Source organism: Chroicocephalus ridibundus, chromosome 19 (genome assembly GCF_963924245.1).
Source record: "Chroicocephalus ridibundus chromosome 19, bChrRid1.1, whole genome shotgun sequence".
NCBI classification, from domain to species: domain Eukaryota; kingdom Metazoa; phylum Chordata; class Aves; order Charadriiformes; family Laridae; genus Chroicocephalus; species Chroicocephalus ridibundus.
Genome location: NC_086302.1, coordinates 1,223,348 through 1,250,070, shown reverse-complemented (window position 1 = coordinate 1,250,070; position 26,723 = coordinate 1,223,348). Strand labels below are relative to the sequence as shown.

At 47.9% G+C, this 26,723-nt stretch overlaps 3 protein-coding genes across 7 annotated transcripts; 1 reads left to right on the top strand and 2 right to left on the bottom strand.

The window, feature by feature from the left end:
- Positions 1 to 727: 727 nt before the first annotated feature.
- On the bottom strand, positions 728 to 23,890 carry KPNA6 (karyopherin subunit alpha 6). Of its 5 annotated transcripts, XM_063355679.1 has the most exons (15): positions 23,753 to 23,848; positions 22,169 to 22,534; positions 11,067 to 11,293; positions 10,312 to 10,407; positions 9,921 to 10,020; positions 9,522 to 9,616; positions 8,293 to 8,424; positions 7,975 to 8,063; positions 6,862 to 6,961; positions 5,718 to 5,881; positions 5,076 to 5,154; positions 4,842 to 4,967; positions 4,117 to 4,244; positions 3,422 to 3,600; positions 728 to 2,408 (listed from the first exon to the last, which is right to left on the bottom strand). In XM_063355679.1, the coding sequence occupies exons 3-15, from the start codon at positions 11,286 to 11,288 to the stop codon at positions 2,224 to 2,226; spliced, it is 1,695 nt and encodes a 564-aa protein (XP_063211749.1). In that variant the 5' UTR covers positions 11,289 to 11,293; positions 22,169 to 22,534; positions 23,753 to 23,848; the 3' UTR covers positions 728 to 2,223. The 5 variants fall into 5 exon arrangements, with proteins under 5 accessions (XP_063211749.1, XP_063211748.1, XP_063211747.1 ...); XM_063355678.1 differs by lacking the exon at positions 22,169 to 22,534 and having other exon boundaries at positions 23,753 to 23,890; XM_063355677.1 differs by lacking the exons at positions 22,169 to 22,534; positions 23,753 to 23,848 and adding an exon at positions 18,974 to 20,289.
- Positions 23,891 to 24,225: 335 nt separating this feature from the next.
- On the bottom strand, positions 24,226 to 25,179 carry FAM229A (family with sequence similarity 229 member A). The gene is made up of 3 exons (XM_063356219.1): positions 25,031 to 25,179; positions 24,713 to 24,850; positions 24,226 to 24,398 (listed from the first exon to the last, which is right to left on the bottom strand). Exons 1-3 carry the CDS (start codon positions 25,177 to 25,179, stop codon positions 24,296 to 24,298), a joined length of 390 nt encoding a protein of 129 aa, XP_063212289.1. The 3' UTR covers positions 24,226 to 24,295.
- Positions 25,178 to 26,377, top strand: TSSK3 (testis specific serine kinase 3). The gene is made up of 2 exons (XM_063355793.1): positions 25,178 to 25,322; positions 25,716 to 26,377. The coding sequence occupies exons 1-2, from the start codon at positions 25,178 to 25,180 to the stop codon at positions 26,375 to 26,377; spliced, it is 807 nt and encodes a 268-aa protein (XP_063211863.1).
- The last annotated feature ends 346 nt before the right edge of the window (positions 26,378 to 26,723 follow it).

Sequence of the window (26,723 nt, the reverse complement as noted above, 5' to 3'; positions counted from 1 at the left end):
ACAGCTCCCGGCGTGCCCCGCGCCGCCCCCCTCAGCTGGGCCTGCCCCGCAGGTAGCGGCCCGGGGAGCCACCCCGAGGACACCGGGGAGCCCCCCCCCCCATCACCCACCCCGGGGAGGGACGGCCCAGCAAAGGCCAGACCCAGACACTTGATCCCGCCATACCCTGCTCTGGTGAGACCCCCCCTGCAGTGCTGCCTCCAGCTCTGGGGCCTCAGCATAAGAACGACAGAGACGCTGGGAGGGCTGGAGCCCCTCTGCTGTGGGGACAGGCTGGGAGAGCTGGGGGGGTTCAGCCTCGAGAAGAGAAGGCTCCGGGGAGACCTTCCAGCCCCTTCCAGGCCCTAAAGGGGCTCCAGGAAAGCTGGGGAGGGACTCTGGAGCAGGGAGGGGAGCCATGGGACGAGGGGGAACTGGTTTAAACTGAAGGAGGGGAGATCTAGGTTAGATGTAAGGAAGAAATTCTTTGCTGTGAGGGCGGTGAGCCCCTGGGCCAGGTTGCCCAGAGAAGCTGTGGCTGCCCCATCCCTGGAGGGGTTCAAGGCCAGGTTGGACGGGGCTTGGAGCAACCTGGGCTGGTGGGAGGTGTCCCTGCCCAGGGCAGGGGGTGGCACTGGGTGGGCTTTAAGGTCCCTTCCAACCCAAACCATTCCAAGGTTCTATACTGCACAGACGCACCCAGCCCTACCGCACAGATCCAGCCATGCTGCACAGATGCACCCAGCCATACTGCACAGATGTCATTTATTCATTTGACAAGAAAGGACTCATCAAGTCGGAGCCGCACCAGGCCTTGCTTCTCACCACATCCACCACGGGCTTCCTCCCCAGCCCAGAAGTGGTTTTGTTCTCCACAGCCCAGTGAGTTCTGCTGAACAAAATCTTGGCTAAGTGAACTCCGCTACCAGCTCTGAGTTAAGACAGCTCTATGGTCGCTTATACAGTACGTGAGTAAACAGAGGAAAAGAAGCAGGACAACCAGTGAGTGAGTTGGGGCCGTCATTTCCAGGTGTGCCTGCCTCACAGTGCTCTATTTACATAAATTACAGAAATTTCATATATATTTTTCTCTGAAGCCCAATTAGACAAATATCTACCTATATATAATATAAAAAATACAGAGATTTGACTTTTTTTTTTTTTGAAGTAAAATGTACATGATCCAACTGTGAGCAGGAGGTAAACCTGAAAACTCAGGCCTGTTGCTACTGAAGTTAACACCGCACACAACACCGCTGCCACGTGTAGCCATGTCCTCTTCCTCCAACCCATACAGTGATCCACCCCAACCCAAGTCAGAAAAAAACCCCAGAACTCAAAACATGTTTCTCATGGAAAAAAAATAGCAATATTTCAAGTAAAGATGAAGATGGGTTTTCACCATTTCAACAGTTCTGTGACTTCAGTCAGTAGCAATGCAAAGCCTGTGCAACGGCAGCTGTGCTTCCTCTTTCAAACACCACCCAAGCATCCCGCCCTCTTCAGAGTTACCATCTTTGGGGTCTTGTTGCCTTTTGTTTTTTCCTCTCCTTGTAAATACCACTAGCAGTTCTTCAAAAAACAACAACAAAAAAAAAATCTAGGCAAAGGGAAGTAGCCTTCCCCCCAGAAAAATCTTCCCAGGAGCGGGAGAACTTCCCGTTTCTCTGTCCATTTACAGTATATTTTCAGGGGAACGTGGCCCAGGTTCAACAGGACTGTCCGCTGAAGGAGGGTCGCAGAAAGGCCAGGGCTAAACTTTGCTCTTGGCAAATTAGAGTCTTTAATAAAGAGTAACATGTGCAAAAAAATTAAATAGATCAACCCAGGTTTCCAGAATTATTGTTGTCAGAATGCTTACTTTCTATTTGTGTTCTTTACCCAACCCAATGCTGCAATTTCAATTAAGTACCCGAGGTAAGAAGTGACAGTTGTGAGAGATCACCACAAAGGAAAAAAACCACACAACCAAGAGGTGAATCTGTTACCTCAGTGTCCTTCCTCCACCCAGATGCCTGCTTTAAAGACATGTATGCAGCAGCAAAAAGGAAAAAAAGTGTAAGAACATCCCCTTCTCTCCACGCGGACAAAGCACTGTTTCTAGTTGTTTGAAGGAAGAATCATTTCCTAACAGGTGGAGTGGGTGTTTAGCCTTCCATTTGCGAGGAGGGGATGGGACGATCAGCTGCTCCCAGTTGCTTTCCAGCAAGTTTGTGGTGTTTTTTTTTCCCCTCTGCAGGCACATTATAGCTGGAAACCTTCCATGGGGGCTTCAGGTTGCTGGAAGATGAATTGCTGCTGGTTCTCGTCTACCTGGGGAGCTAGAGCGGAGTCATCCTCTACTCCAAAGTAGTGCTCAATCAGGTCAAAGGCCTTCTGGTAGATCTCTTGGTTCTCGTGGCTCTGTAGGAACTCTATCTTATCCAGACCTTGGAGGAAAAAAAGTGGAATGTGATGAAACAAGGAGATCCCGATATTTACAGTGTTCCACATCCATTCTCCACCCTTGCCCCTGTTCACCGCAAGACCTTTGTCTGTGTTAGATCTGCACGTTGTGAGCAGCGTTGACATCTAAAACGAACTATTCCAGAGCTGCTTTTGGATTTCATTTGTATCCGGCAGCATTAACGTCTTTTCAACAGTAGCTTTAGCTGACACAGCTAAAGCAGACGTGCTCCCAGCTCTCTGCTGGAGACTAAACCAGATTTCAGTGAAATTAAAACAACTGGCTGTGAACAGTTTGGTCATTGCAGGGGGTAGGGAGGGGAAGGAAGCAGGGCCCGTCCCAGTAGCCTCCAGCAGAAGGGCAGCAGCTTTAGCTGTCCTAATTAAATCCACTGCTGAACAGAAAGCATCCAAGCACAATATACTCTCAAGAATTTCAAGAATTACCCTTACTGGGAGAATCAGGACACACAGTGTAACAGTCAGTGAGAGGTCAAATCAGACACTGGCAGTATACAGGGAGTTTCAGACAAAAATAGGAACCAATCCTCAAAGCATTAAGAGCAGGACAAAAAAAACCCCACTAAATTAAGGTGCTCCAGGGAAAAGCCAAGTCCCTCTGGATTGCCACTATACATCTACAGCATACAACTGGGTACAGTTAGAGCAATCTCAGACCCAGAAGTGTCACTTTTTACTTGGCTTCACTTATTTCTGATTAATACTCCCAACTGGTGTGAACCACAATTACCAGCTTGGCCTTCAAACCTAGGGACGCTTGGATCAGAAGCATGATAGTTTTTACTTCCAAGTATTTTGTCCTATGCCCACTCATAAGAGTCTAAGACGACAGACTATTGGAACAAATATTGGCTAACTTGTAATATACTAAATCCCTTAGCACAGCAGAAAAGCTACCAAGAAAGCTAGCAGACACCTTTCCTATTATCCTATGGCGTTAAAGTCAACAGCACCAAGGCCACCAGCCACGACCTACCATAGGCCTCCTCAATCAGGCTACAGTAGGGGTTGATGCCTGTTCCACTCTGGTTGGCTTCCTGCTCTCCAAGCCGCAGGATGTTCTCCAGGCCATTCAACGCCACCTGAACAATCTTGGAGTCCATGACAGTCAGCAGGTCACAGAGAGGCTTGATACAACCCAAGTTCACCAAGTACCTGAAGAGAGAGCATCAACAACATACACTTGTGCAGGGTCTGGCGAGCATCACCTTTGCTCAGTTAGAGGAGCAAGGGAAATGAGTCAAACTAAAATAGAAGAAGTTACCTTGAAATATATTTCCACTGTTCCGCAAGGTTAATTTTTTTATCCACTTATTTGCATTTGCATACACACCCCAACTCTTACAAGAAACCTGCTAACTCCCACTGAAATCCAGGTGCTACTCAAATTAAGTCCACACTGGAGTTTAATCTGTCATCAAGTCTGGACATTTGGCCTGGTCTGAGCTGTCTAAACAGGGAGGGGGAAGTAGCACGGGGTAGCTTATGCCTATTCAGAAGGACGCTACAATTTACAGCACGGTATAAGACCCAGCTATAGCTTTGCCTGTCTCTGGTATTCTCCCGGAGGTTCTCCGCATCACTCCCTTGCTACTCGTCTTGCAGTTCCCATAAAGACAAAGCCACCGTGCACGCAGTCAGACCTCCCCTAAGAGGAGCCACAGGGAGTACCTGATCTGTTCGGGAGTTCCTCCTGACGTTGCATTTGTAATAGCCCATGCTGCCTCTTTCCTCGTGCGGAATTCTGCTTTCTGCAAGATTTCTATCAGTACCGGGAAAATGTTTGCATCTATGACTGCCTGGGGAGAGAGAGCAGAGAGAAGCACTTCAACTGGCAACACAGTTTCTAAAAGGCCATTAAGTACCTGAAGGAAAACTCTACCTCCATTTTCCAATGCAAAAAGAACTTTCCAAGCTACAGCCTTCAGTGATTCCTCCATTTTATTCCTCAGTCAAATCTTATTAGCACGGGAGACTTGGTTCCATAACTAGCACAGTAGACAATCCCTCTTATAGCATCAATACTACAGGAATGCTTTCATCACTTAGCTGTTTTTGTATGTAGGTCACCAAAAGGATAATTAAAACTCAACAAGCTGCAGCTTTTCAAAGGGGTATCTCTAATTGAGCATGGAGAAATAGGGGCTGTATCTCCTCTTATTCCAATGATCCAACCTGTGGGACTCATTTCAGCCTAGTCTTTGTTGGTGCAATTAGCAAGCTCTTTTTAGCTCTTGCTTTGCAGATTGCTGGGAGCAGCAAATTTGCAAATTACTGCAGAATAAGAGATGTGAACAAAACCAGCCTCTAAAGTGTTAGGTAAGAAAAAAGGTGCAAATCCTTAACGCTGAGCTTGGAATCTAGGATCGTTACAGATGGGCTGGAGAAGACTGTACCTGTATTTGTGCTCTGTTTCCTGCTGTGATGTTAGATATAGTCCAGCAGGCTTCTTTCCTGATTGACTCCTTGGGACTACTTAATAAATGAAGGAGACAAGGCAAGGCTGAACAGTTCAGAATCACCTTTTGAGAAAGAAAGCAGAAGTGAGATCACCAGTATCAGGTCCAGAGCTAAATACTTTGACTTTTCACACAGTGACTACGCTGTACGGGCACTGCACTTCCCCTCACCTGGGTCTGGATGTCGTCCCCTGTCACGATGTTGCCAACCGCCCGCAAAGCTGGGGAGGCCACCTTGTAGTCATTGTGCCTGCAGGGAAAATGGTGCAAGGATGAAACCAAATCTATCAGATCACAGGCACCTGGATATTCACAAGATTCTCTCCCCAGTATCTCATCTGCATTATTTACCTAGAATTCCATCCCCTCGCATATAGAAACATACAATATGCTGACCACATTGCCACTGGATAAGCAGAGGCTGGAGAAAAACTTGCAATACAGACGTGTTTTCATCCTTAACATCCTAACTCCATCATCTTCAGCTTAATTACAGATCTCAGCATTTACATTGCCTTCCTGGACAAGGATGCTCTTAACCCAATGAGAACACCCAGAATTTTTCAGTATTAACTAGCATTCCAGCACTAGAAAACACTCAGCTTCTCTCGGAAAGAAAAGCCAGCAAACTGCAGCTCTCAGCCCACTTCAGACCCTCCTCCATAACTGCTCCCAAGTCAGCTCAGGTACCATCACCTCATCCTGCGCCCACGAGGCGGGGAAGGACTGCTCTGATGGGTTTTGATACAAACTCGTGCTCAGTCACACACTTCCCAGTTTCACTGGGCTGAAGCAGCAAGATGAGATACTTACATTAACAGCTCCACCAGTCGCCGACACACTCCTGAGTCAATAACTGCTTGAATTTTCTCATTGGGACCATCTGATAAGTAGGAAAGAGCCCAGCACGCATCTGCCAGCAAGTCAGAGTCACTGTTGAATAATAACCGGGACAACACGGGCAGGCAGGGAGATACCTACAACAACAGCCACCACCCAGAAGGTTAAGTCACATTCTCTCAAGGACTACCACCTTTGCATGCAAACACCACGTGGCTGTGCTGACTTGAAATGTCCCCAGTTCCCTTCCCCAAAGTCAGCAGCTTCCCTGTTGGCTCACATACCTCATAATCAGTGTCTAAAGTTACCTCAACAGCTTTATTGCTAAAGTAAAATTACATCCTTTCTTCTTGGACCAAGTCTAGACCCCTGAGACAAGCACTACTGTGCGTGCTACCGTTTGGAAGCTCCCTATATGTCTTACGTAAGAGCATTGCTCCATTTCTTACTCTTAATAACCCTAAACAGCTCAGTATTCAGAGCAGCAACCATCAACAGTTACACCTCAGAAAACTTCAATCATTTATAAGTGGGTTTACATTCACACTCAATTCAGATTTCATCCCTCACCGCAGGCTTCCTAGCTTTGACACAAGAGCTTTCATTTAAAAAAGTGAAACACACCGATCTTAAAACATTTCTGTTCTACCCAAGAAGGATGAGACACCCAAAAGGCCAGTAGAGCCTTTTGTTAGTGCCAATAGCACACCAGGAAAGGGAAAGAGGAAAGCTACCACAGTTTTGTAGCATTTAGAGGTCTCAGAATCAAGTTTTTAGTCACAATTTGAATGAAGTCTCCAACTTCCAGAGCTCATAACAGCGTTCACTGTTCACAGAAGCCCAAGTGTATGCTACCTTGCAGGGAAGCCTTGGCTTGCCCCCTTACTTGAGGGGTCCAGCAGATGGGCTGCCAATGTAGGCGGGCAGAAAGGCTAGCAGAAAACTAAACAGGCTCTCAAACACCTGCTAAACAGTAAAATCAACCTCAGCAGGAAGAACTCACCCTGTTCCCTCCCAGAATGACTTACAGAAGTCCAACAGCCAAAAATAATGCATACAAACGTCTTAATTGGGTGTCTCCCCATCACCTGTCTGCCAACAAGACATTTATTCTCACCTTATCAAATTCGGGTGGCGGACTCTTTCCTCTGCACAAGTTTGACAAGGCCCAGACAGCATTTCGTGTCATTGTCAACCTAGTGGACTTCGTAAGGAGCCTAAAGAGACAATTACCATGAATTATAATCCTTGTTGTGGAAACCAGCAAAGGAATCAGAAGGAAAACAAGTATGATTTCAAAGAAGCCAAACCACTATTCTCCTTGCCGTAGCTCAAGCCACACTGCTTGTCACTTGAGCCTCTCAATAAGCAAGAAGAGAAGTGACAAGCAAGTACTTCTTAGGATAAATAGCTATTATTCCTAACAACATCAAGTGACAGGGGTCAGGAAGGCAAGCACCACATTAGACAAGTTGCAGAAGGAAGGATAAGTTAGTGAAATGTAGTTCCAAGTTCAAATGCAGCCCAGGCAGACGCTTACACCCCTCTCTGAGGTCAGATGGTCCTCACTAGAGACCAGACACAAACTGCTGTCTCTGAACTCCGAAGACGACAGTGAGCCCTGTGGGCTGAGGACTTAGTCAGCAATGACTGTGACAGCTGACTGACAGAAGTAGCAGTGCAACAATCCAAGTCACTTGTGACAAAGCATGGGTCTGCCAAGGACAGGATAAAATAAAGACTAATTCCTTCCAGGGCAGTGAACAGCCCTTGAGAGCGCACTCCTGACAGGCCGTGGTGGGTCCGCACCACACTTAAGAGCTGCAGAGGCACGGTGACGTGCAGAGACCTGCTCCCTCTCCTCAGTCCTAGAGGAGCCCACTCAGACAAGCACCCGAAATCCATAGCACAAGCACGAAGAGCAGGCACCTGAGGGACACACAGTGAAACAGCAAGCCCTGTGACTTCAGAAAGACAAGCACACTGCAACAGCACCCGCTTCAGCTTCAGAGCAGTGCAAAGGTTTGTGAGAAGGCATGTTATCTACCAAGTCCCACTCTATTTATCGGGTACTTGTCTCAACTGCCAGTTTATCTGGTACCAATGGTTCGATTCCCAGTGAACGTCACCGCACATCGCTAGGGAATCTATTCACCCAGCTCAAATATTGCTCTGCTGTAGTACAATGGGACTCCAAGAACTGTATTGGCAAGTATTCATGGCTACTCACATTAATAAGGGAGGAAGAATAGCGCAGTTAAGGACATAATCTCTACACACAGAGCTGTCTCCAGCAATGTTCCCCAATGCCCAGACAGCCTGAAAGGAAACAGCAACAGTTTTAGCATTCACGCAGTTTCTGAACAGAGGAAGAAAAGGGTAGTGTGCTAAGAAAGCATTTTCCCCATAATTCCAGGCAAACGATACTTGAATTTGTGGTCTGAAGCCAGTTTTTAGACACTGGTCACTCATTTTACATATGGCATTTTAGTCGTGTATCATCTACTGTGGTTCTCTCCCTAACCCCAAAGAAAGAAGTGAACCTTACCTGTTCTTGAACATCCTCAAAGTCAGAGTTTAACAGCTCTATAAATATAGGAACTGCCCCAGCCTCAATTACTATTTTTGTTTGTTGGGAAGTTCCTGATGCAATATTCGTCAGTGCCCACGCTGCTTCAAACTGAAACAAGCAAGTAAATGACAAAAGTATGAATAAAATAATCTTGATGTAGCAAGATATTTGCCATTAAATTTTGGCTATAACTCTTTCAACTTCTACTAAGAAGGCTGTGCGAGAAAGAAAGCCTATCACAACAGAACACCCCAATACTCAATGGAAAGGATTTTATTTCCTTGAGCAATAAAAAAGAGCCACATCTCCTAAATGTTTTCTCAGAGGCTACAGCTTCTCAAAGGACTAGCAAGTGAAGACATCGTTGTCAGTCAAACCACATAATTTCACCTATACACCAGTTTTCCAGCAAGAAAAGCGAAGACATACAGTGCGTAAATACACGTGGAGTAGAAAGTTTTCTCTAGTGCCGACTAGCCAGTTCTAACCCACCATCTCATCTGGCTAATGCCACAAAGATGCCTTGAGTTCGAGAGAAGCTGAGCAGCAAGCTCCCTGCTTTTGCCACTCATTCTTTGGTTTAAAAACAGATTTCCACTCAGTTCTTCTTGAAAGAAAGCTCCCATGATACATGGCCTTGGGCTAGAGGTCAGGAAGAAAGATGAAGGCAGTCATCAACTCAGATCCAATTCCATGTATGGAAGTATCTTTAACCCCTGCAAAGTAACTATAGTTATTACCAAGCTGGAAGGAATCTCAAGAAGCCATCTAGTGCATCCCTCTGCCCCAGGGCAGGATCACCGCTACCTAACCCATTTCAAACAGACTCTTAGCCTGTACTTAAAAGCCTCCAATAATGGAGGTTTTTCCTCACACAATTTCTTCCTACACGTTTATTCTGTAGCTCCACTAGCTCCCAGCAGAAATATCAGACACAGGATGGCCAAATTCTCTTCTGCTGCACCTCAACTGTGTTATTTTTGTCAGTATTCTTCCAATAATTCGATTTAGAGCAATTTATAATTTCCTTTTTTTTTGCCTAAGCATTACAGGCTACCTTTGTCTTTTCCTATACATCATACAACCTGCATCTTTTGGGTTGAAGGCATCACTTTTCCATGATAGCACCCGTGGGTTCACATTACTAAGCTGTGAAGGTTAAACAGCTACATGCCATGAAGAATTCACAACACAATCTCCTTTACCTGTAGTGTGCAATTTTCACTTCTTTTCAGGAATTCAACAAATCTGTCCACCACTCCCTGAGTGTTTATCACTTCATCTATTGGAGGATTTGGCTCTGAAACAGCAAGGCAGTGTCAAAATACGTCTAACGCAGGGAATATTAAGCATGAACTATTATTGAATTGAATGATCTCAAGCTGTACTGAACTTGTCAGGACAACTCTCCAGAATCACTTTCTGTACGATTTATACAACTGTAAATCATTAGCAACATACTAGATTACCAAATTTCCGGACTATAACTGTCTTTCCCCAAGCTCAAAGTTGCTAAGCTTCTGTACAGCAATACACGTACACAAACGCTTGCAAAAGAAAGGCTACGTCAGATCCTATGGCGGGGTAAGAGGAATTATTTTTACCTTTGGAGAGTAGCTTCCTGAATTTCTGAGTGGTTGCTAGCTGCAGATCAGGGTCATCTGAGAACAGCATCTCTACCATCTCTCTTGTGATCACTCCCTCCTGCAAAGGGGACAGAACAATGGTTCCTTTTCACACCAAGATTATTTATTTAGGGCATCACGGGCATGACAGCCTACCATGATTTTGTGCTTAGCTAGTAATCCAAATAGTCACAATTTGAGATTACAGCACGCTATTTACTTCCTGGTAGACTTTTCCAGTTCATTGTAGTAACATTTACAACATTCTCAAAAATGAGAAAACAAAAACCATTGAGGTTTGTTAGTTCTATGCAGTCCACAGCACTAAATCTACCTGAAGGCACAACTGCAAGAAGGAAAGGCGCCTTACCCCACACGTTGTGGAACTGACATAGGAATCCACAAGGAGACTATCGAACATGGAGGCATCTTCATTGATCAGCTCCACATTTCTTCTTTTAAAGAGCTAGCAGGGAACAAAACACACGAGTCATTATTAGAAAGCAATGATGAACAATCTTCATAACTAGACATTCTTGTTCCTCAAACAAGATACCATCAGCTAGACTAAACGCAACCTGAATAGAAGAGTAGTCATTAATAACAGCTCTGCACTCTGAAGACTAGTTTGGCATACAAACCCCAATAATAAAACATGCTAAGTCTTGCCCTCAGATATGCAAATGCCCAAGTCACTGAGACACTGGTACAGGCAAATGCAGAATTTGACCCAACAAGTTGGGGAAACTGGGGAGAAGGCAGCTTGTAAATGATGCACTGAGAGAGCAAACACTTAGTCTGAGCCACATACATCACCTGGGAATCACCTCTTACTTTCATAGACCTCCAAGCCAAAAAAAAAAACCAAATCAGCTCAGAGTTAAGAAATACACACAGCCCATACTTTCACTTGCTCTTCCTGCTTCTCAAGGAAATAACCCCATTTACTAATTAATAAAAAAAACTCAAAAAAGCCCTTAAAAACAAGGATCTGTGAACAAAAACCTCTAGTACCCCAAGGAAAAAGTGCTCGGAGAGCTCTTGATGCGAGCTGCACTCTGTACTAGGTACAAAGAGAAAAGCAAGATCTCAGAACAGGAAAAATAAAGAGGACTGCCAACAAACCTTAATGCACAGATCCTTGAAGATTCCAGTTTGGCAGCAGCACAATCCTGGTTGTGTTAAAGCTGTACACAAGCTACTCAAGATGACAGTTACCTGTTGCTCTCGTTTCTGTTTGCGCAGTTGAATTCCTTCCTCTTCTCTTCTCCGACGCATTTCCTCAGGATTTAGGGCTTTGTTCTTGTAACTTTTCATTCGATAGTTATCCTTCGCAGGACTCGCCATGGTTTCTGTGAAGAGAAAAAAAAAAATACCTGCCTCAGATTTCTTGTCACTCTCATTTCCCACGTGTCCCTTCTGACAAGGAAGTCCATGCACGCAGAATAGCCAGATCAGACAGATTTATTTGCAAGAGCTGGTCTCAAACACTAAAGTAGAAGTCTCAAGTTAGAATGTGATCCCAACTTTAGTTCATGTAATAGGCTGTTATAGCAAGACTGTTACGAAGCTTCTAGGAAGCACCTGAACCAAATTTCACAGTATGGAGCACACCACCCAGATGACAGGCTTCTACTCAAACAGCTGCACTGTCCTCAGGAGGCACCGAGCTAACTTCTACTTTGGTTTTCAGCAGAAATTATTTCCCTTGTATCATCCATCATTGCATAAATCACACCTTGACATTTTTTCCCCAGACTGGGAGGTTCACGGTGTATGCATGGCAATAATCCAACAGAACTCACAGCAAACTGAGGCCTTGATTTTATAACAAGAATAAAAAACCTTGCAAAAAGCAGAGCTGTACATAATGCGTGGGCCATGTTTGTCCTGCCAGGTTACTGCAAGTATTCAGTACCTGACCTACTTAATTTGCTGCTTCATATCTGACTAATGCAGTACTTCAAACTTGATGACTTGTGTATTTGCCTCCTAGTCAGGGAAGTGACACTCCACTATTTGGCACAGTTGAAGGCAATCAGGGACAAGCAGTAACCTGAGCACAGAGGGATATCAATTCCTCAGCTGCATCCAGCTGTTATCCACTGCTTTGACCATGTCGACTCCTTTTTGCATCTTTCCAGACTCTCCCTTTCTCCCATTTGTGATGAATATTATTTGCTTAACATCTGTGCCTTTCCCAGGAGAGGAAGGAAGCAATCGTGATACACAGCATTAGAGTCCCAATTAACCCCGAGACCAACTTACTCTTCTCCAGGAGTTTTCTGGACACCAATATCTTTGTTTTCTTCCAACTGTTAAGGGCAGGTGGAAGAAGTGTCCTGTGAAAACTTGCAGCGCTATCTCCTTACCCCTCCTCTTCCAAGCTGTAAGCGCTCCTCAGCCACATTGCTTACAGAAAGTTTCAGTCCGACTTATCAACTGCCTCCAGCCAGTCTGGAGCCCTTCCAAGAGCAGCCGGAGAAGTTTCAGGCCTTACTGCCCTCCTACTAGGAAAGCCCACAGCCAAGAAAAGACATATACAATGTACAAATATCAACACTTCATTGCTATGGAAAGTGAAAACAACTGGAAGAATTCATATTTTAACAGGACAGTAAACAAAATACTTTCAGTTCTACAATTTCCCAAAAACAGCTAAAAAGACACCAAGCACTGTGAAAGAGTTAGACTCCATTTCACAGCATCTGCTTTCACAGAGGGCATTCTCTTCCCTAGCCAAAACACCAAGAGGACATTCTTCTGGAAAGCAATAAAGAAAAAGCTACCAAACCAAGTTCCTCTGGTCATTTACACTGTAATAGAGATGCATGTCCCTGGAAAAGAGCCCTGACCCCACGTTGTCCACTGCTGTGAAACAGTTTGGAAGCTCAGCAACCGGTAGCAGCACCCAGAGACACCCACCAGGCTTGGGATGGTGCAGCATGATGGGTCACAGGTTTATTGGCGCCTCTGAAGCTAAGAAGAAGCCACCAACCACAACTCATCAGTAAAAGCAGTATTCCAGTGCCAGGTTAGAAAGTCTTTTTCAGTAACTTGTTGAGGGCACAGTAAGTGGCCAGAAGTTACAAAAAAAGGGCTACGTCATGCTGAGAACCACTGAGGAAAAGCACAGAGCCTCAAAACTGACTGTAGCATCGAAGCCATCAAATTACAGCAGGCCTTGCAAAATCTTGAGCCTTAAAGAAATTTACCTTTAGTCCCTTTTCTAAGTACCCCATTTTATAAGACCTGTCCTCAATAAAACGAAGGCAAAAATCCTACTTACACCACACTTCACATGGCAGTTGGACTACTCCTTGCTGACAGCCTGTATTTAGCCATTAATTTTTTTCTGGAGTTTATTTCTCATGAGTCAGAGGTTCAGAGGAATAGCTGGCTTGTTTCTAAAGGTATTTGACAGCACTTTCTTCATTCTAAAAGACCATTTACATGGCAAAGAAAAGCAGAGACTGAAGATCACAGGAACTATGCAACTGCTCTCACTTGCCCATCCCTCTTCCCAGCAGTACTGTATGCCAAGAATGGAGGGAAGAATTTTAGTATTATTTTTAACCAAAAAGTAGCTAATTCAGAAGATGGAAGACTTTAAAGAAAACCACAGGTTTTAAGGGCTTGTATCAGATCAAGGTGTGTCATCTACGTATAGATTTTAATGCAGAAAATGTATTTAACTCCCACTGTTATGTCGGCGTATTCACATTACCACAACACTAATGGCTGATGCAGCTGCATAAAAGAGAACAAGTTGCTAGCTTAATTCTGAAGATTACAACAGAACCCCTAACAAAGACAAATTTGTTACCCCCCTTTGGAAAGCAAAGTCTCCAATTAAAAGGCAGTTTTTAAGAAAAGGAGGAGGAAAAAGTGATTAAATGCCTTAACACTATAGGCAGGATTACCAGCCAGTTACTCATATAAATAGCTGAGTGACACATGACAGTTCAGCTGCCTCCAAACTTGCACAACCCCACTCAGCTGGGCACACCCTGGACCCTGCTCCGGGCGTCCGGAAAACAGCCAGAGACGCTCGGCCATGCCGCAGGGTCCCAGAGCACACTCTAGAGCATCAAGAGCACTGTTACCCTGCAAGGAAACCCCAAAGATACAACCAGCCCCTGAAGAGTGATTTTTCACATCACCTGTGTAACAGCACATCACTGTACAACAGTCTCTGCGGCACTTAATTGTCTATTTTTGCTCACACACATTTATCTCTTCAGTGGATTTCCATTGACATCATCTGTGTCAATACTTTAATGACATTAGAATGCTAATTTCTTACATTACACCCCACTTCCATGGCAATGGCTGAATGTCACAAATGCAGGATTATGACTTCACGGTGAGCTCAGCACATGCTGTAGGCAGCACAGACTGCAGCAAGCCCAAACACACGAAACAAAACAGACAGCGGCGTGCCAGGCACGTACGAATTCTTTACTTTTAGTGTTTCAGTACAAAACATCTAGCTCACCCAGTGTATTGGCAAGTCAGGCTTCATCGTTAACTCAAATTCTATCAGTGTGAACACGCGCAAAGCAATCCCACTACATCAGCCCATTGGAGTAACTCGGACTGTCAGGCTCGGGAAAGCAACCACCTGCTCACAAATGACTGATGCACAGAAGATATTCAAGCCGCAGATTTTCACTTTGCATGTTAACATTGTTGCTCTGCGAAGTTTCGCTTTTACAGAAAAGCTCTTGACTGTAAAATGACAATGGAACCTTACCTACAGCAAGTTTAACTGCGCTGAAGTTTTAGCTACCGCATCTAGGCGGCCACCTTAACCTCTACAAAACACTGTCGTACTAGGACTGCACCTTGCACTGCGCCTCTCCTAGGAAAGGTTTTTCTTCTCTAAGAACCAGCTAAGCCCTGCCTCAAATGAAGATAGTATCAGCTCACACCTTAAAATTACAAAATCGTTCTGATGTTGCTCCATCCAGCCTCTGAGGCTCCCAGCTTACCTGCAGCACTCCGAGGAAGCCGGGCAATAAGGCTTTTTCCTTCTACACCACAGCAGCTCACCCGGAGCAGTTTGCAGCCTGAAGCTGCTCCAGGTACCCCTTTTTTCCCTGAGACCACACCAAACAGACTGCAGAGCAGATAAACCATTCTGGCAGTGCCTGCAGCCTGCTCACTGCTTATCTCTCCCCAGAAGCCACCCCTGACCATCCCCCTGGCACGACAGGTACGGGTACCATTCACGGGATGGGGAAAGGCTGCAGGCACCCACACACAAGTGCCTGGGGCGCAGTGCTACGAGCCCATCTAACAACCTGCTGAAGAAAGAGGACAGGAACATTTTCCAAATATCTCAGTACACAGCAATGCAAGAGGGATATGCAGGCATGTGGACAGAATCCTAGAATGGTTTGGGTGGGAAGGGACCTTAAAGCCCACCCAGTGCCACCCCCTGCCCTGGGCAGGGACACCTCCCACCAGCCCAGGTTGCTCCAAGCCCCGTCCAACCTGCCCTTGAACCCCTCCAGGGATGGGGCAGCCACAGCTCCTCTGGGCAACCTGGGCCAGGGGCTCACCGCCCTCGCAGCAAAGAATTTCTTCCCAATATCTCATCTCAGTCTCCCCTTTTTCAGTTTAAAACTGTTACCCCGCGTCCCATGGCTCCCCTCCCTGCTCCAGAGTCCCTCCCCAGCTTTCCTGTAGGCCCCCTTTAGGGACTGAAAGGCTGCTCTAAGGTCTCCCCAGAGCCTGCTCTTCTCCAGGCTGAAGATCCCCAACTCCCTCAGCCTGTAGGTAGAATGGCCAGACACCACGATGCCTGGATCGTCCCTTTGCAACAGGCATAAAACTGTATTTTCACCCCTCAGAGCTGCTCAGGCAACAAGCCAAGCTCAACCCTGCCTGCCCAGGTGCAGCAGCACACCTGTGTGGGAGCAGGACTCTTAGGCAAGGGCTGGAGCTCGCCCTGTTCTACTAGAATATCAGCACAGCACGAATATGTTGTTAGAAAAGAAAGGAAAACATCAAGAATTAGGACAGGATTAGAATGAGGCAACCCCCCCCCCCCCAGTGGAAACAGTAACATAGCTTTTCTAAAAACAGTAAAAGCCAGTCCAGCTCCTTAGGCTTCAGGCCCTTGCTTACACTTTGTTCCTGCCATCCTAGCCTCCTGCTGCAAGAGACAGCCTACTTTTCCAGGAACCTGGTTTCCTCCAAGTTCAGCATCCCCTGGACCACCCCAGATCAGGACAATCTCCACCTTTTCCTTTTTCACTGGTCAATTAGAACTGACCACTGGAAATCCCTCTGAAGCACCTGTGTTTCCTCAGCAGGGTATCGCCATTCCTGACCACTGGTTACAGAGGGGTCAGTGTGCACCCCCCTTACCTCAACCTTTTCAGTCCAATTCACCTTTCCTAGGGCTGAATTAAAAACTGCAGAGATAAAAGCTTGTACTATGTTAAAAAAAAGTGAGTCTACTGAGCTTTCAAGCCATCTCTTCCCCACACCAATGCAGACCAAACAGTTCCACAAATGTCCAAGAGTTTCAACTCTGTTTCAAATCTGAAGAACTCTTGAGAATCTGCTGTTTACACCAAAACCTCACAGAGTTCACTCAAGAAAACAGTAAACTCAGACTTGGAAGACTGACTCCATTTAAAATAATAATTCTGACCGAGTTTGGACAAAATATTGCTTCTGCTCTAGGAATTCCCTGACCTCACACAGTTCCCTAAGTCAGTGCTCTTTCTAGCCAAGTACCTCCCTGCATTAGCGAACTTTATTCACAGCAGCTCCACAGAAAAAAGTGACAGTATTTGCATTCCAATAGTTCACTTATTGAGCATCCAAGCTCTGCACCTCCGATCACATCTGCCAACCATCAGCCCCAAGATGCCAAAGCAGATATTAAATTCAGTGCTAACATGACACATTAAATAGATCTAAGGATTATCAGCCTGCATATATAAAGATTTATTTCTATACCCAGACTACATAACAGCAGGTAACCCTGTCTCCATGGGACAAATTTTGAAATCCATTTGTACACGTTTGATGACTTGCTTTAATAAAGCACAGCTATGTAAAGCTTTGCTCAGGCACCTCAGAGACCAGGCAGATGCAAACCTCACTGAAAAGCAGAACACTTGCTAGTCCTGGCTCAGAGGGACTCCTCTGTCCTGGAGAAAACAGCAGCAATTGTAAAACTTGTCAGAAAAGCCAAAAGGGAACATGCACTAAGTGTCGGAAGCATTAGCTTTTATTTCTTAGCTATGTGAGTGGCTATGTAGGGTGATGCTCAAGGGAGGTCTGTAACTCCAGTTTGGTGACAGCCGATGAAGCCACTACTGGAGCAGCTACAAACAAGGACTGAGACTCAAACAGCGACGTGAGTTTAGATACATCTCCATCATCCTGAGCCAGAAAGAGAGACAAAGCCAACATCAGACAAGTAACTCTGCTCGCTATTAACCAGGTACAAGTAAGTTGCTGAAATGACCTATGGTCATTTCAGAGCATGAAGCAAGTAGCTGCCTTTCCAGGCCCACATTAAACATACCTGTCAGCCCAACGCTGATACACCTTTCAGGACTGCAAATCACCAATGAGTTAAAACACATTTTTATTATTTCTTTTAGAGGGCTGTTTGTCTACATCCTCAAAACTCACTCTACAAAAAGCCCACATGAAACCAACTGACTTATCCGTCATTCTTCCTTAGTCTCCCCAGAGAGAAAAATTGCTCAAGTGGGATTTTAAAGCCACTACAAGGTCATGCCTCATAGCATATAGCACATCTTCACCATAAACATTAAAAAGTCCCCATGCCAACAATTTCTGGATGCTAACACCTTTGTAATCAAATTATTAATAAAAACTGGTCCATTAAAACCAAAGCAAGGCTTTATTAAGCTAATAATTCATAGTGTGAATGACTTCAGGTGTTCTGCAAGCTGAGAATCCTCTTACAAGAGCTACAGGAGCAGTTAAACTTAGGGATGAAGCTTGACTGAACAATGCCTTTTCAATTTCTTGTGCAAACGAAACTGCTTTGGGAAATGGAAGAAGTTTGGCTCCTGCTGTAGCTTGTGTTGGCAACGGTTGGCTTTGCTGAGGAAAAAAAAAAATCCTCCAGTTTAGTCATGTAAACCAAAGAATTACTAGTACAGGTTGCCACACTCATCCTCATATACTGAACGATGAGGAGGTATGTACCACTTAAAAGAAAGGAAAAACAGCGTGAAAGTTTGACTCCGAAGGCTCAGCGGAGCACTCAAATCCTGTAAGCATCTGTGTAAAAGCCAACATAAGCTACAGCAGTTCAGCCAGAAAAGTAATTCCAGGGTCACCACTGCCACGCCAAGATTATAACGGCTTAATGTTACCGGATCAGAAACCCAACCTTGCTTCTTTCCAGATGATGCTCTTCCTATTTCTCTGCATTACAAAAGGCATTTGCTTCAAACATTTTTTCAGCTGCTGACTAAAGCCTCCAAGCTGAGTCACCGCAGGGACTCACTTGTCTAAATCAGGACTTGTGCTGCTGAGTCAGACCAAAGTGACAGGGCAGAGAAACAGTTACACTGACAGATCTGACAAGGCCTTTTTTAAGCCAAAACACCCTTTCACAAAGGTAATCTTCATAAGGTATCTATTACAGTGCTGTTGCTGGGCATAAGACACATATCTAAGGCAAAGCCTGGCCAGCCAGGAAGGCTGACAGCTGCGTGTTTGGAGTGGAAAGGAGTAGTAGAATTATGCAAGTGTAAATGAATACACTTGATGAACTCCATCAGCACTGATCAGCCAATTAGTGCCTACTGGGTACATTTCAAAGCTTCCCTGCCCTGATCAAGCACTGGCCTAGATGACCTCCAAAGGCCCCTTCCAACCTAAGTTCTCCCTGCAACAATGTGAACTTGGTCAGTTACAATTAACACCCCCCCTAAATTTGACAAGTTTCACATGACAAGCTTTAATGACTATATTCTTCAGGTTTCTCCTACCCAGCAGGAAGTTTCTCCATTTCATATACTCACCTGAAAACGCAGAGGGGTCTCCCATCTCTTCCCGCCTCTGCGTTTGCACAGGCTTTGAGCTAAGGACATATCCCTACAGCATCACACTCCTGCACTGCTGCTGCAAGAAGATCTCCCAGACGACAGGAACGGCGACTGCTCTTTGCTGCCCTTGGTGTCCTGGTATTTTCTCAGACTGACCGAGTTGCAGGGAGATTGAGATAAACCACATCAAATTCACATAAGTCACCACCCCACCCTGGGGTGCCAAGGAGGTTCAGACACCGAAGAGGAAAGACGGGACTCTTCTGGAACAATCACCAGGACAGTAAGCTTGGTAGGTGTCTTTCTCTGCAGGATCCATGTTCAACAAAATGCCTGTGCTTTCAACACTATGGCCCCTCCAGGAACAGCAGACAGTTGAAGCGAACTGATTTAGTAGTAGCAGACATCAGAGCAGTTTGGATCACGCAGAGAAAATGAACCTTACCTTTAGAAGAACAAGCTAGCAATGCTAAATCAGAGGTTTAAGGCTCGAGCCATCTCCCCTGACAATGTTAAAAACTACATGTGATAGTCAAGCTATCTCCAATTACAGTTACTGAGGCATTTCTTTAAAAAAAAAAAAAATCAAAGCATTTGTGATATTTTTGGACCTGGGGAGGAGGGGCCTGTAAGAATACGCCAATCATCTCCTGAGGCTGCACACACGAGTCCATCGTGGGCAGCATTAGGGTGACTACACGTTACTACCTCACGATCCCGCATTTCTCTAGAAGTCTTAACACTTGTAACTCAAACTCTTGTTATTTCTGCAGTCAGCTACTCAATACAGCCCCTAACAACACAGACAGTGAAACCCTGGAAACTTGATTCAGCATTTAGGTATGGCATGTCAGTTTTGAACATGATTTCTTACCGCTGTCACCTACTTACAACTGAAAAGAGAATCTGTGGCCACTTCTACATTCACCCTCTCACTGCCTCTTACTTTATCAAAATACCACCAAAGCCGCTGCTTAAAGTGAACCGAAAAACATCCCACGCAAGAAACAACAAAACATTGTTAGGCATTTCTGAAGTGTTTCAAAATCTAAAGTCTCTCTCTCCACCTGGCCAAGTATATCAGCATTAATCGCTGGTTTCCTTGTAAATGTAAAGAGTGTCACTTCATAATTAGCAGTGCTTATGTGAATTTTGTTCCTTCTATCTCCCATGTGTAAAGGAGTTCCTTAGCTTTGAGAACAGAAACAAAAATTCTTCTGGAACTCAGATATGTAATGCATTTTACAACACTATATATAGATGTGTCTTCAGTCAATTCTTAAAAGCTTAAGCACTCACTTTACAGCACAGCACAAAGGTTCTTCCCGACAGAAGCTGCAGATACGGACCTATTAACATCTCTAGAGGTTCCTCTTCTAGAAAAAGTGTGTCCAGGACAACTTTATGATTTCAGTTGAAACTACAGAAAGAGAAGCCTAAATAATCTGTACTGCTTAAATACAAATTAAATTAAATTGGTTATAATAAATATATAGAAGTAGTTTAATTACTTGTGCACACTGTATAAAAAGACAGCTCTGAACTGCTACCAGAAATTAGCCAAGAACAGATTCTTATATTGAACGTGTCACTTTGATAGTTTTACAATGAATAAAAAAAATAGTAATAAAATCCCTTCATTTGCTCAGAAGTCAACAGAGGGAAAAGGAAGCTAAACAGTTATGCTTACAAGAGAAGAACAACTACATAAGAAGTCCTGTCAAATACGCAGCAACGCAAGGCTTTTCCTCTACAGCCCTGGAATTACCCCAGCTGCTGTTAAACCCTGGAAAAGTGGCCAAGTTCTGTCACCCTGTCACTCGTGCAGCTCTGTTTTCCATGTCTGCTCTGCTGCTGTTATGTTCTTACACAGGTTACTGGCGTGTTTACTACAAATAAGCACAGGCAGAGCCAAGTTCTCTTTCAGAGCTGTCTTAGACCCAGCCTGCCACCGTCCCCTGGCTGGGCGCTTCGCAGGCAGTACATGCTGTGCTGGTAAAACGCTTATCCATGCAGCTATTTGGCTGTCTGGTGCCGCAGCCACCATTGGCTCGTTCCTTTCTGTTTTAGCTACCAAAAGCCAGTGATGTGATATCACTACTGGAATGTGCAGCAGCTCCGCTGATGGGGCTGGCTGGGGAGGGGGAAGGGAAAAGCAAAAATTCTCTTGAGGGAAAATGAACAGTCCCACAGCACACTTGTCCTCCACTGGGGTCAGCCTAAGATTAGGATTCCTTTTAGGCTACCCGTGCCCTGATGTAAAGGGAACCCACCTATTCCTCAGCCCAGTTCTCAATACACATTAATTTGAACTCTAACTCCTCCTGATCTTTCCACCCCCAAAAAAATCTGAGGTTTGGGGGGCTTTAAGTCCTCTTCAACCTGATTTACAAATTCTGAAACACTCAGATTTCCTTAAGAGCGGACTGATCAATAGGCTGTCATTGAGATCAGAGTCTCCTTTGTAACAGCTCTTAAAACAGGGATTAACTCTTTGACTAAGTCAACTCAAACTTGACCCATGAGTTAGGGGAGCTTAAAAACAATGAGAAATAGTCAGAGACAATCAGAGGGCTATAAAATTCCAACAAGCTCATCCTTCCCAACATGTGCTTTGCTCCAGAGACAAACAGTACTGTCTGACTTGCCAAGCGAATTTGAGTTCATCTGGACCTCACCAGCACAATAGCTTAAAGCTGAAAGCCTGCAGGAATTAGTACTTTCACTGTTACACTATTTTAATGATCAAGCTCCCCTTTACAAAGTTCATGTTTGCTCTCCTGAACACAAGCAAACAAAGCAAAATAGCCAAATAACTAGTTAAATTCATCAGCCACAGAAGTTTTATTAAGAATCGAGTATTACATACTGCTCCACAGGCTAAATAGCACTATAAAGGCATTTAGACATGTCATTTGCATAGCAAACGAAGAACAAACTGATGAGCATTTCTAACACAGGCAAGACCAAGACCGCAGCTGCTTACAAGCACTACGGCACCCTCAACCTGCACCATACAAGAAGGGGTAACAACGTTACGCGGCCACCATTTAGTCCTATTAACCTAAAACAATGAAAAAGCACTCTTAGTTTATTTAAAAAGTTAAGGAAAAGTTACATGAGGATAACCCAAGTGAGGGAAGTATTAAATCCTTGCTGTCAGACACATGCCTGCTTCAAACTCCAAGAAGAAACAGGGAGGCAGTGGTGGGGAAGGACGGGAAGCTCCTTTGCATGAACGTCCTCAGCGCCAGGTAACACAGGCAGTTTCCAGACATTCACCAACAGGCCCGAGGACATTCTTCTACTCAAAGTTGCCAGTCAAGATTTTACATCTCAAGCTATAAATTAAGTTTTAAAAGCTGTTCTGGACTGGGAGGTGCTGCAGCCATTGCACACACACAGACTTGTGGCCACTAACTTTTCCTGGAACATCACAGGAGGGGTTTGAAGACAGCAGAGGAGTTTCTGACGAGATGATTTTGATAAAGCAGCATCCCACCCCAAAGGGCATTTTTCAGACTTCTGAAGGGAAAGCTGGTTAAAAGACAATACTGCAGGTGAAAATTTACAAGACCTTAATCCTTACTTCCCAGAGGATCCTTACTCTGCTTTGTAGAAGAGAATATCCCTGCTACGGGCTTGGCTTTGCCATTCACCTCCCCCATTCAAACCCTGTCTCACTACTTGAAGCCTTAAAGAAAGCCATCTTTCCTCCCTGAGCAGGGAGCTTCAATTTCAGGCTACATCAAAAGCTACAAAAAGAGTCTGCTGTTACTGAAGTGCCTTTTCAAGGGCAATACTCAGTTATGAGTTATTTGTAGCTAAGAGAAAGAGCTGCCTGCTACCTCTTTGAGCCTTCACGTGTACTTAGTGCTAGCGGTTATGAATCTGCAGACAAGCCCCTCCACTACCCTCCTTCCCTGCGCTCTGTCAGGAGACGTATTTGCTTATATCGTCCACAGCGACACGCTGCACAGGGACAGCCTCGCTACGCTTGTGTTGACACTGCTGCTGAAGTTTTATTTCACAAAAGCTACAACAGCCAAGGCCCTGATGGGTTATTAGAACAGCGAACAGTTTAGTAGGACCTCACTGGAGCTCGGTTCCAAACTCTTAAACAAACTTCAGAATTTAAACGAGACAGAGATCTGACAGCACGCCACAGACACTTTGATGAAGCTTCAATTGCAGCAGCCCTTCTCCACCGCTGCCTCTCAAGGCTTTTTACCGGCAGAAGGCGTCCTCAAAACCCAAGAAACAGAATATTAAAGCATTAATATGCTTTAATACCTTTACCCACCCCGGAGCAGCCCGGAGACCGAGCTGCTGATCTTCTGCGGGCACCACAGACTCAGAGCAGGACCCCTGCTCCAGCAGACCGGCGACCCGGCCCCTGGCCACCCGGCCCCTGCCCCGGGCTACCCGGAGCCCCCCGCCGCAGAGTCCCCCACAAGGGGCCGGCCCCAGCCCCGGCTCCCCCGCCGGCCCGCAGCCAGCGAGGGCCCTGCCCGGGGAAGGCCCCGCCGTGCCGGCGGCGGGATGACTCAGCGGCCGGGCCCGCAGCCCCCCGCCCCGCCAGTCCGGCCCGCCGCCGCTGAGGGGAGGCGGCCGGAGCCCCGGTGAGGGGCGCGGGCGGCCCCAGGACGGGCTGTCCCCGCTGCCCGGCCGGCGGGGCGGCCCCTCAGCCCCTCCCCGCGTCCCCCCTCATCCCCGCCCGCCGCCGGGGCGCCTCGGGACCGCACCCGCCCTCACCCATCGCGGCTCCTCAGGCGGCGGCTCCCGAGCTGCGGCGGCCACAATATGGCGGCCCCGGGAGAGGGAGGGCGAGGGGAGCGGACGGCGGCCGGGACGGGACAAACCGCCTGCGCGCAGAGGGCGCCCCGCCCCTTCAGGCGGCGGGGGCGGGGCGGGGCGGGGCGGGGCGGGGCCGCGCGCCCGTGCTGGGGCCGCGGCGCTCGGGCGCCCCCTAGCGGGCGGGAGGGCGGCCCTGGGCCTCGCGCCCCCTCACCCGAGTCCCGTCATTCTTGTCCCATCCCCTCATGCTCTGTCCCCTCGTGCCCCATCCCTCGTGTCCTGTCCCTTGCACCCCGTGCCTCACGTCCCACCCCCTCATGCCCCGCCCCCTGCTGTCCCATCTCTCCGTGTCCCCTCTCGCCCCACGACCCGCCATGGCCGACACACCGCACGCGGGTTCTGAGCACAGAATCGCTCCGAGGTGTCCTTTTATTACAAAGTCCGTCACCGATCCGTGTCCTTGGCAGCTCCGCAGCCCCGGGGGGCGCAGGGCGGGGGCCGTCAGTTGGCGCGAGGCCTGCTGCTGCCTCCCATGGCGATGAACACGTCAATGGGGACGTTGGGCAGCGTCAGGCAGTGGCTGCCGGGGCATCGCCGCAGCTGCCTGTGGGGAGAGAGCGGCGTGAGCCCCACGGCACAGCACGGCATTGTCTGATACGGGACAGCATGGTATGGCACAGCACGGCACGGCATTATCTGATACGGTACAGCACGGCGCGGCACATCACAGGACGCCGCCTGCCCGATGGCGCCTGGCCTGTCCCAGGACAAGGAGAGGTTCCAGCCATCAGACGACACTTTCGAGAGCAAAACAAGCCACGTTTGCCAGAGCAGGGACCTGCTCTCTGCGATGGGGACGCGGCGTGGCTGTGCCAGGGCCGGACCCTGGGCCCCATGGGGTGTTCCGGCCCCCCTTACCTTCCCACAGCCTGCTCGGCCTCTGCCGGCTCCTGCGTTTCCGGAGGCACGGCCACGCGGGGACAGTCACCGGCCTCGATGGGGAACCTCCGCGCCTGCGGTGTCTGCTGGGAGCTCATGTCCGAGCCCTGGATGTGTCTGCCCAGAGAGGAGCAGGGGGGTGAGCCGGGCCCCCCAGCAACGGCAAAAGAACAGAGGGGACATGGGGGGACCCCGACCAGCCCCGTAACCATCAGTGCTCACCCCAAGAGCCCCCACTCACCAAGAGGGCGTCCTGGCCTGTCCCCCACCCCGCTGCGCCTCCGTCACCCAACTGACACTGCATCAGCTGCATCACAATAGCCCCCCTGGGCTATAAAAGGTCCCTCTGTGCTCCCCCAGGGTGGCCCCCGGGCGCTGAGATAGTGTAGCGGGGTCACCGTGGGGTGATCCGAGGGAGCGAAGTGTCCCAGCTGGCATGAGGACATGGAGGGGTTTTTACTTGCCAATGGCTACCAGCTGGGCAGGACCATTGGGGAGGGGACGTACTCCAAAGTGAAGGAGGCGTTTTCCAAAAAGCACCGGAAGAAAGTGGCAATTAAAATAATTGATAAGAGAGAAATGCCAGAAGGTAAGAGATAACCTCAAAGGGATGAGGGGGGACCTCCGGGTTGAGGCACCGTCCCTCCTCCGGGGCTTTTAATTCCCAGCAGAAAACGTTTCCCACACCGGTCACCCAAGAGCAGACGGGGGGGAGTGGGGCTGGGGGGTCCAGCAGAGCAGCCCGAGGACCGTGGCCCCAAGGATTAGGACCTGTTTAGGTGGCCACCCCTCCCACCGCAAGGATGGCAAAGCGCTGGTGGTGCCCATCGGCCCCCCCCCATGAGCAGCCCTTGGGGAACAGTGCCCGGCCATAAGGAACCAGGGAATGACCTTCCCTCCCTCTGCCGAGTCCCCGGGGGTGCCCGGAGCCAGCAGCTTGGGGATGTCCCCGTGACCAAACCCCCCCCCAACCTCTCGGCAGAGTTTATTCACCGATTCCTGCCCCGGGAGCTCCAGATCATCACACGCTTGGACCACAGGAACATCATCCGCGTGCACGAGATGCTGGAGTCAGCGGAGGGGAAGATCTGCCTCGTGATGGAGCTGGCGGAGGACGGGGACATCTTTGACTACGTGCTCCGCGAGGGGCCCCTGCCCGAGCCCCACGCCAGGGCGCTTTTCCGCCAGTTGGTGGAGGCCATCGAGTACTGCCACGGCTGCGGGGTGGCCCACCGCGACCTCAAGTGCGAGAACGCCCTGCTGCAGGGCCACACCTTGAAGCTGACGGATTTTGGCTTCGCCAAGCTGCTCCCCAGGGAGGGCCGGGAGCTGAGCTGGACCTTCTGCGGCAGCACGGCCTACGCCGCGCCCGAGGTGCTGCAGGGCGAGCCCCACGACAGCTGCAAGGGCGACGTCTGGAGCATGGGCGTCCTCCTCTACGTCCTGCTCTGCGCCCACCTGCCCTTCGACGACACCGACATCCCCAAGATGCTGCACGAGCAGCAGAAAGGTGTCTCCGTCCCTGGGCACCTGGGGATCTCCAAGGAGTGCCAGAACCTTCTGGAAATGCTCCTGGAACCAGACATGACCCTGAGACCCTCCATCGAGGGGGTCAGCAGACACCCATGGCTGACTAACCCCTGAGGACTCGCCCTGCTCTCCCGCAATGGAACAGATTGTTTCTAAAATGATGATAAATTTGGAGGACCGCGTTTCCTATCTAGCCAGCCTCGCGGGTGGTGTGCCACAGACAAGGTTTTGTTCATACTTGGGCTTTTTTTTTTTTTTATAGGATATCAGCTCACTCAAAGCTCTTGAGTGCCAGCGGTGGGGAGCAGGGCAGACACGGGCTCTGAGCAGCCCAGGTCCACCTTCCCCAGTTCAGCAAACTGGGAGGAAAGGGAAATTTAAAGCAGCCGACACACAGCAGAGACCCTCATGAGGCAGCCGTCCCCATCCCGCGGGCACAGGAAAATGAGAACATCCGACA